Source organism: Pinus tabuliformis, chromosome 5_1 (assembly GCF_031772625.1).
Source record: "Pinus tabuliformis cultivar Carrire ecotype Pingquan chromosome 5_1, CPIR1, whole genome shotgun sequence".
NCBI classification, from domain to species: Eukaryota; Viridiplantae; Streptophyta; class Pinopsida; order Pinales; family Pinaceae; genus Pinus; species Pinus tabuliformis.
Window position 1 is genome coordinate 86363281 of NC_142305.1, and position 10494 is coordinate 86373774.

General features: G+C 36.2%; 2 protein-coding genes across 2 annotated transcripts; both read right to left on the minus strand.

Moving 5' to 3' along the window:
• Positions 1–2067: 2067 nt before the first annotated feature.
• LOC149163573 (uncharacterized) lies at positions 2068–2574 on the minus strand. The gene has a single exon (XM_089429175.1). It carries the CDS (start codon positions 2572–2574, stop codon positions 2068–2070), a length of 507 nt encoding a protein of 168 aa, XP_089285301.1.
• Positions 2575–4641: 2067 nt separating this feature from the next.
• On the minus strand, positions 4642–5832 carry LOC149163574 (F-box only protein 6-like). Its single transcript, XM_089429176.1, has one exon. It carries the CDS (start codon positions 5830–5832, stop codon positions 4642–4644), a length of 1191 nt encoding a protein of 396 aa, XP_089285302.1.
• Between the last annotated feature and the right edge of the window lie 4662 nt (positions 5833–10494).

The window sequence follows — 10494 nt, forward strand, 5'->3', positions numbered from 1 at the left end:
CAAAAAATATATCCTATTACAACATGTGTCAAAATGGTGCATATTCTGAAAACCTATTATTAAGTGTTGGAGACAAAGTACTTGATGGTGGCTAGGAGGCATTTGTATTGTCCACATATGGTTGTTCATTCAAAGCAGAAGAGATAGGAGCACCATTCATGAGATCCATGGGCTCAGAGAAAATTCGTAGATCTCATGAGCTCAGAGAAAATTTGTAGAAATTTACCTAGATCAAAATCAAGGTGTTTTAAAGCCACAATTTCCAACACATCAACCTTGCACTTTAAATGTAGGTGGTTTGATATCCAAACCTTGTATCCAAAACCTATTAATCCTTTGAGTGCTGAGAGACGCTTGAGTCTTCCTTCCAAGTCTTCACGAAATACCCTTAAATCTTACCCATGTTGATGGCGAGTATTTTCTATAGCCCACAGTTGATTGAAATCATAGATTTGATCATCCAAATCCTGTTATATAGAAAAGAAGCCATAATTGGTTTTGTTTCCCGCCTCGAGATAGAATCACTTGTTTGCAACTCGTTGTTGTGTACTAAAGCTATAGAAGAGGGACCCATAAACCAAGTTTTCACCATTACATGGGTGATTAATTGAGTATAATTAATTTTACCCCTACTATGTATGATGAGACGACAACCATTATTGCCCAAGGTGGCACAAACATAAACCATGATAAGGAAGAGTGTATACTTGTGGGACGATCTACTCCCTCCATGCAAATTTAACTCCTCTGTCATGCCCCTGATGATTCCTACTTAGGTGACATTGAGGTATGATGATCCCAAGGGATAGGTTGTGTGACATGTTTCTCATTAAATATAAAATTCCCCTTTTTGCTTAGTTGAATCCCTAGATTAACATGGAAATAAGCTAATTGATTATTGTTTCTTTAAAAGTGGAACCATTCAATTTTGCAATCCATATTATCAATCAAGACGAAATTCTAATGACAATTGTTTCATTCTTATAACCTTGGCTTGAGCCTAGCTGCAAGTATCTAAGTATGATAAGTAGATATCTATTATTGTGAGATGTCTAAAATGAAGAAGAAGAAACAAAATAATACCTTGTAGAAATACATTCTTAAACTATATTATTTGTCATAACCCCTAACATCCCAATGAATTTTCTTGACTACCACCACCTCTTTTAATTATTAAACATATAATTTCGAATTACATTGAGATTAATTTCAACCAATTAAATATAAGAATACAATACCTTATTTCATAAACATTAATTTAAAAAAGTCAAAATTTTAAAAATAAAAAAATATTTGTATTGTTATCCCTAACATAATTCAAAATCATTATACATATTCACTATAATTTTAATATATCACTCACATAAATATAAAATAAATTATTATTTTAATAATTTTAATATATTCACTATAATTTTATAATTATATTAATATTTTAAAAAACTATTATTGCTATATACTACTATTTATTCATTTCTATAAGGTTTATATTTTAAGTTAATATTATAAAAATAGCATATCTAATTATAAATATATAAAATATTATTAAACTTTTTCAACTCTCCTCACCAAAAGTAGAGTGAACCAAACGCGTGTCTATTTGATTCATCTGTACAAGAGTTAATTCGCTATGCACCCTACCTCCACTCTCCTAGATCTTGGCACAGAGAAGCGAAAATCCTCCATGGTTCTAAGGATAGTCGGTGCTCCATAGCTGTAAGGATACACGTCAAAGTATTAAATAAAGGATGAATTTCTTTTCCGTATGAAAAAAGTAGTATTCTATTACATTGATGGAATCTAGATTACATAACAGTAAGTAAAATAGTTTCACATGGAGAAATAACCTGCTTAGTGCAAAATAGTTTCACATGGAGAAATAACCTGCTTAGTGCAGGAAAATAAACTAAAATAAACTAAACCATACAGAATGTAGTCCTGAGTATTTTGAAAGATGATAATAAGTAAAATGGGGTAATACTTACAAATCAGAGACGCTTGTGCAATAAAGAAATCACAAAACAAGGTGCATGGTACATACCAGGGCTAGATGTATGGAAGAGTGAGTTATGTACCTGGAAGTGCAAAATCTTGAATTTGGTACTTTACATCCCCCACTGTAATAATCATTTCCCATTTACCAACTTGTGATTGGAGACCTTTCTTTGATAGTTCATCTGCCTGAGTATTATGAGACCTGTTCACATGATTTATAGCATAATCCTTTCTTGTTTTCCAGAGGGACTCAATTCTGTTCATCCATCCAGACAGATAGTGATTTTTTATGGAATGCTTGGCATTTACATGATCTATTATGATTTTGGAATCACCATAGATCTGCAGGGATTCTATATTTAGGAATATACTGAACAGAAGAAGTCCTGAAAGAGCCATAGCTTCCGCCTTGTTGTTTGTTCCTTCTCCCCCATTCCAATAAATGGCTATTTGTTGATCCTCCTTTGTAATAATGTAGACTCCACAAGCACATATTCCATTTTGTGCAGCCCCATCAAAATAAGCTCTAGGAATATCTAACTGGCAAGGAGAAATTTCACATGTTACAATCACCGCCATCTTATAGTCACGATATAGAGTTGAATTTTGGTCAGAATTTCAAATTAATTGTACTAGAGAAAGGAAACCTAAGCTTCATTTAAGTGGAGAAAGTAAATAGTTGACATTGTAATTGGAATTTTAGATAATTCAATTTTACACTAAAATAAGAATTTATATATATTGATTTAGTATTTTAATTATTAAATTTTATTTATGTTAAGATTTTTTAAATTTATAGCCTATGAGGCTTTGGATTGATGGTGAATGGGTGCATTGTTAAGGCACTTTTTGTGATAGGTCACTAGTTCAAATCCCCTGTGAGTACCTACAAAAAGATTTTTTAATAATTTTGAATTTACTTAAAGATCGGAAATGTTGATTTCTCCTACAAGATAAATATATATAATGACAAATTACAAAACTTACAATTTAACGATTCTTAACATAATGAGGTGTTATTTATTTCACTTTGTTTCAAATACTTAAAGATTGGAAATGTTGATTTCTCCTACAAGATAAATATATATAATGACAAATTACAAAACTTACAATTTAACGATTCTTAACATAATGAGGTGTTATTTATTTCACTTTGTTTCAAATCGCATGGGATATCTTTGGTCCCTTGTGATAAGATTCAAGAAGTAGGCTTCTTCCTAGTGTGATATGACTTTGAAAAACAGAGTGGTGTATATCGTGACCAACTATTTGGCATCTTGGTTAAGATGTGTCGTTTTTGCAAATGACACACTATTAGAATGTGAAAAACATGATGGAAACTTAGTTACATTGGTGTTTCATTTAAACTTTTAAAATAAGTCAACAAAACTATATACTATCTATGAATGTTTATTTCCCCATCTTCCATTATAAAAATAAAATATTAAAAATCTCAATTAATCTTTTTTAGTCTTAAAATCCTATAAATCTCATTAATATCAATAGATATTAGTAATTATCATTATCATCATTAAATTATAATTATAATTAATTAAAAAAATTAATTTATTCTTTTTTAAATAAATAATAAAAATAAAAAATATATAATTTATTTTAAGATTTAAATATAAATATAAATATAATTTGTTATTCACCTAGTCAATAACTAACCATCAATGCACAACTCACTCCTATATACAAACTAAAAATAAACAATCAACACACAACTTACTTGCGGCATACGACTCTAAAGCCATCAGCTTAAAACATTATTAATAACTACTTTTAATATTCATGAAATTAATGTGCGCTACCGCGTCCTTCGATGTGCGGGGAATCTGGTTGCGATTGATTAATATGTGATATATAAATATCTTAACTACGGATGATAAACGATTCCATTTTCCGTGGATTGTATTTTAAAACCATACAATTTTTTTTCTTCGAAGGAATAACCGATTTAATTTCATTAAATGAAATATTTACAACTGGAATACATTTATTAAACCTATCCAAAACATAGTTATATTAATACTTTTTTTAATTCTCAAATAAACTCATATAATTATTAAGTATGGTTAATTTTATATATAGAAATATGAAAAATGTTTTGGAAAATATAATTTTTATTTGTTTCAGTTATGATTTTCTATATAAAGGAATCTGTTTTTATTTTATAGGAGTGATTATATTTATATGTCCCTAGTTTGGTGTGTGATTGAGATATTATCTCAACCTGTCCAAAATAGTTTCACTATCTTGAAACAACACTTGTATATATATAATATCATAATTAATAAAAAAATATAAATTCCCTTACAAAATTATATATATATATATATATATATATCCACCATTTAAAATACAATCAATTTTTTTTTAACTATTTTCAATCACTCCAATGGTCAAAAACTATTTCTATATTTTTTATATATACAAGTTTTCTGCCCATTACATAAAAGAATTGATGATTTACATTGAAATAACCTTCAAATTCAGGTGACTGAACTGGAAGGAGGACTGAATGTCGCTCATCCTGACCTTTCAAAGCTGTTTCTTGTAAATTAACATGGAAATGGGTACCATTATTTCATCACATCCAAATTTCGCCCATACAAATCTTCTCGCTTCACGAGAAACTAGATACTACGTGGACATTACTTTAATGTAAGGCCTCGGTTCCAACACCATGCAATTCAAAGGAACGTTTTTGTAATGTGCATACGCAGGAGAACACTCGGGAAGCCAATGCCAGGAGCCTTCCCGTAGATTGCAGGTCACAACATTCATACTCTCATGTGTTCTGAAGCATATGTAGTCACCCACTCCAATGCATTCGAACCAGTTCAAGCACGATCTTCTACGAAACTCGGCGCACACTGATGCAGGCATTCTCCCAATCTCTCTCCAACAATTGCGCTCGCAGTTTTGTTTAAACACTTTATATTCCCAGATGACCAAACCTTTCAGCTTGTGATCCTCTTCGATTGCTCCAACCAGCAGGAGTTCAGAGCTTCCCCTGCAAGACAACAAACGAGGCCAATAATGGTCGCTTCTATCTGTGGATGGCATCGGTATTATCGTTGCGTTGCCCTCGTTGAAGTTGTATGCCAACACATGACCACCATCATGATCATGCAGGTTCCTGGTCAAGCAGTAGAAGGATCCTTTACAGAAAATCAGGCTGTCCATCTTTAACGCCAAATTGTCCGGTAGGGTGCCTGTACTTCTCCATGATTTTGAAAGCGAATCATATGCTTCCACTGCTACCACTGAAGTACTTGCTGTCTTCATGCCAATCACAATCACAATGTAGCCACCCAATTCATACCCCGGAACAATTCCCTTAGCCATTACTCGAATTTCACAAGGCATTTGAGGAAGCGAGAAAACAGTTCTGTTCAGAGGATTGCAAACGCAAAGGCTGGGGAGTGCTGCCATGTTTTCTCCGCGGGAAGAGGTCCGGATATCCAGCAAGAGCATCCCAGAAGCAGATCCTCTGTAATTCACTTGGCCACACATATCCTTATGATGTTGCAGGAAAGACAGAGATATGGGTCGCCATGAATTGGTGAAGAATGAATAAAGGAGACACGGCAGTTCCAGCTTGGGCGGGGAAAGCAGAAGCCAGGGTTGCCTACTCCCTATAATGCGAATGAAATGAGTGGAAGAGAGGAGATGGTTCCAGCCCTTACAAACGCAGCGCAATCGACAACAGCATTCCATTGGCAGACGCTCCATGATATTTGTTTCCAGATCGTGAGGCAACTCACTCCATGGACGCATTAAAGAATATTGGATCGACCCATTACCAATTTGTATTTGCTTGGCCGCCATGAAAACAAGCTAGGGCTGGCTCTTGCTCTTTATGTAATGGCGATCTGGTATGAATGTGGATACTGTAAAAGGAACACAGAACGGAGGAATGAAATGGTGGTGTGGTGCGCGAGGAGAGGGTTGCTGAATCAGAATTTAAAGACCAATTCTTCGTTCCTTGCATATGTAAACAAATTCTAACCTTTGTTGCGTATTCGTTTGGATTCATAAGAAAATTAGTTTCTGTCGCAACAAGTTAGGAATGCCAGCACCGAACCCAACAAACCAAGGGTGTGCTACCTCCTCAGCGTGTTATTACAATAAAATAAAGCTTTACGACAGCTCATTTGCCTTAAATAAGTATCACTGACAGATGACGAGAACAAGTCATTCTGAACGTTCTAACTTTTGTTCGTTTTCGTTTCTCTTCTTTGGTCAATTTTCCCTCTAGTTTTTGAAATTTAGTTAAAACTTTTTGAACTCTTTTTTTTTTTTTCCGAAGGTGGTAAAACCTATCAACTCAGGTGTCAAACCAACAGTGAGGACAGCCATCTCTGGCTGCTATCCGCGAATGCTGGGTATGACTCATCACTGTTAAATAGGAAAACCACGCCACCTGGCATAACGCTGCTGGTGGTCCGTAATCGGGAGCAGGCTCTCACTCCTGCCAGATGCCTCTGGGTCTTGGGCCGTTAACCTGTTTCCTTACGTCCGAGGAAGACGAGCTCTTAGCCAAGCAGAAGCAGTTTTACGGCATACTCCAGGCAGCAGCGCTTTGAAAGTTATAAATTGATATAATTTAAATTTAGGTTATTAAAAACTTAATTTAATTGATGTAAAATTGTAATTTTAATAAAAAATCATAGATATATATATATATATATATATATATATATATATATATATATATATAAAATAGAAATCTATAAATTTTATTTTTTTATAAAAAATAGTGTTGTGAAAATGGGGATAGTATCGCGATATTATTGTTTTATGCAATTTTTTCTCGAAGCTGATATTATCGCGACTAATAATCGCGGATTTTTTTATACCGGATAATTTCAAAAAAATCATGATAATTTGAAAAAATCGTGATTTTTTCTTAGTTTATCATCCACGGTCGGGGCAGTGCGGTTTTATAAGGGATGCTAAATGTTCGAAATGCAACTTTTTTTGAAAGAAACAAATAATTTTTTAGTGAGGCAGCTTAATGATCAAGTCTAGGCCCTAGTATTGATATGCTATTCATGGTAGTGTTAAATTCTTAAAGTAAATGTGATTTTCTCCTTAATCTTCCTTTTTTTCTTAAGCAAAAGTCCAAATTTCTAATTCGTTAAAGTGTAAAATCCATTACATAATATACAACTGTTCACTAGGAACTTAAGAAAAAAGTGGAAAAAACCCAAGACTCCCAATTATTCAGCCCAAGGCTGAAGTCCTGCCCCTTACACACCACACTGCTACCTCTTAAAAGGAATACCAAGCCTCCAAACTACTAAACCATTAACCGCTAACTTTCCAGGCAGCCAGGAAACCTTCAAAGCAAAGAGCATCGGAAGCCGTAATGACTCCTAAACCTAGAAAACTGTCAATAGTTCATTATCTTGCGTCGCCCGCCTCACTTTCTTAATCTCCTCTGTTGGATCCTCCTGATCAATCCAACGATTGTAGAGGATTTCGCACTGTGAAGAAGCCCGACTGTTAACCATAAGGTCCCACTGACTTGCTCGCTCCATGCTGACCATCGATCCGCTATCCCTAATCCGATGGCTAAGGATCATATCATGCGATGCAACCCTACCGAACATTACTGTGCAAGAAGGGCGGTAATGCCTTAGGCCCCACTGCCACGTGTTCTCCAATGAGTGGGTTCGCTTCCAAATTCTCAAAACTGCTTCCCGCTTACACCGCATGCGATCGCCAGAAAACCTCCCCCAACATGGTAAGATGATCGCCGACAGAGAACAGGGGGTTTTATGGCCCAAAATCGGTACCTGAGCCGGATGAATCATCACCTTCTCTCCTCGTATATACCTGGCCCCATAACCAAAACTATCACCGCCATTCAACCTTTCTGCTGAAAAACTAGCTCTCCCCTTTTGATTCCCCCAGGCTCTCTAAGAAAATTCTTTCCTTATCTACTGGGGTCGAACAAGGTCTGCCATTCATACCCGGATGAGCCATGCCAAAAAAATCTACCCATGCAAAACTTCGAGATTAGGACCTAGCTGCTAAGTCCCTGTCCTCTTCCGCTTGCTCATGACACAGAGTTTTCACTCTGCACTACGACCACTCCTGCCAATTCATTGTAACCCTGCTATCAGGACAATTCACCCCTTGGTTGGCCAGTAGATCCGCCAGCTTGTTGGAAGTTCTGCGAACATGGATGAAACTGACAGTACGAAGACCTTGGAGATGACCCTGAATTCTTTGGAAAACCTGGATAAGTCTCTAGTGTTTTGATACTTTCTCCGGCTCTGTTCCACAACTTATTCTTTTTACTGAGTTAATAATTAACTCCGAGTCCGCTTCTATAACCACATTCGAGCGGTTGTCCTGCTTCAAAAACTCTAGGCATTGCTCCATAGCCATTAGTTCCGCCATGTTATTGGTAGCTTTACCTAAATGACCATGGAAGATGGAGATAATACTTCCTCTTTCATCCCTTAAAACCCCTCCATAGCCAGCTATTCTTGGGTTGCCTTTAGAAGCTTCGTCAATATTGTATTTCAAATACCCTGTCGGGGGGTATGCCAGTCATTTTTCTTTGTATTTGAAGAAATCACTTTCTTATTTAGGCTTTGAGGAATGATTCCCTGAATACCCAACTGCCTGAGAATTTTCAAATCTGCCTCTGAAGGAGGATTTTTAGGATAATTCTTCACTGTGGATCCTACTGTTTCCTTCCGCTGTTTTAAAATCATATCCATTAGGATTTGAGAGGGTTTCTTTTCTTCTTTAAATATTCTCTTGTTCCTTTCTTTCCAAACATTCCATATAATAAAAGTTGGTGTTAGGGCCCAGGCCGAGTTAAGCCATTCATAGTCAGAAAAGTTCCTTCTCCAATTATTGAGGGTGTTAATTATACTCCCTTTGTCTCTATCTGATTGACGAAAAATGATGGCAAAAGAATCCCATAGCCCTCTTGCAGTTATTTAGTAAATGTTCCATTGATTCCTCTTGAGCCTCACAGAGCTGGCATCTAGAAGGCCCCATAACCCCCCTCCTCCTAATATCATCCCAAGTCAAGATTTTTTTGTGATGAACTAACCACATGAAGAGTTTGATCTTCATCCACCCATGGTGCCTCCATAGGTTTGACCAAGTCTTGTCTGGTGTAAGACAATTTAGCTTAAGTAGAATTCCTTTTGCTTCCTTAAGATTGAAGGTGCCCTCATTATTATTGCCCCATCTTAGCTGATCTTGCCTTCCTGTTACTAAGATTTTCCTTTGCTCCAACATTTTCCTTAGTATTTTTGCTTTACTATTCAATGGACTCCCCTCTCTACCAATGATGTTCTTCCAGATTCTCCACTTTTCTGTATGATGTGTATACTCCTAGAAGCCCTTTACCTTAATTAGTCCTTGCATATCTGTCTCGTGCTTAAGGTATAAAAAGTCCTCATTTAGCAGTGTTGGTTCTTGTTGCCACATGTCCTCCCAGAAAAGAGCTAAGTTTCCTTCTCTGATCTCCCAGAAACTATTTTCTTGTACAAGGCTCCTATTCTCCCAGGCTTTGTTCCAGATGTGTGACCCTTTTATGTTTCCAAACATTCTTATGAGATCACTAGTGTGCCATGCGCTAGCATATTTTTCCTTCTAGATATTAGCCCATTGGGCCTTTGGATTTTGTACCCAACGCCACCAAAGTTTGGCCCCTAGAACATTGTTAAGGATTTCTTGATCATCCGATCCTAGGCCTCTATGGTTCTTGGGCCTGTAGATTTTATCCCAAGAAACTAAGGCCCACTTTTTCCTCGTTTCTTCCTTACCCCACAGGAAATCTCTTTGGATGTTTCTGAATTGTTGTAGGACCCCTTTAGGAGTCGGGAGGGCTGATAGCATGAAAACTGGAATAGCTTGCAGAACTATCTTAGTGAGAACTAGCCTACCAGCTAGGTTTAAAGATCTGATGGTCCATTTTTTAACTTTGTCCTGTAGCTTATTGATTAATGGCTCCCAGATGCTTTTGAGCAATGGTTTAGAAGTAAGAGGGATACCTAAATATTTTAAGGGGAGGGAGTCCCTTTGAAAGCCTAGAATTCTGGAGATATTTCTCTGAATCGCAATATTGGTGTTAAAGAAAAATATTTTTGATTTTGATAGATTGACTTCCATACATGTGGCCATGGCAAAGACGTTCAATAACTGTTTATAGGTTGTAGCTTCATTGACTGTAGGGATTCCCTATAGTATGGTATCATCTAAAAATTGTTGATGAGTTAAAGCCTGCCCATTCTCAGATAGTTGAAGACCTTTAATCTTACCTGTAACTTTAACATGCTTGATAGATCTACCAAGTCCTTCCATCATGAGAATGAAAAGAAAAGGAGAGAGTGGGTCTCCCTGTCTGAGGCCTCTGGAAGGATAGAATATCTCTGAGGGAGAGCCATTCACCAAAATTGAAAAGATGGAGGAGGTTACTAAGGCCATAACCCACCTGACCCAGTTATGATCAAATCC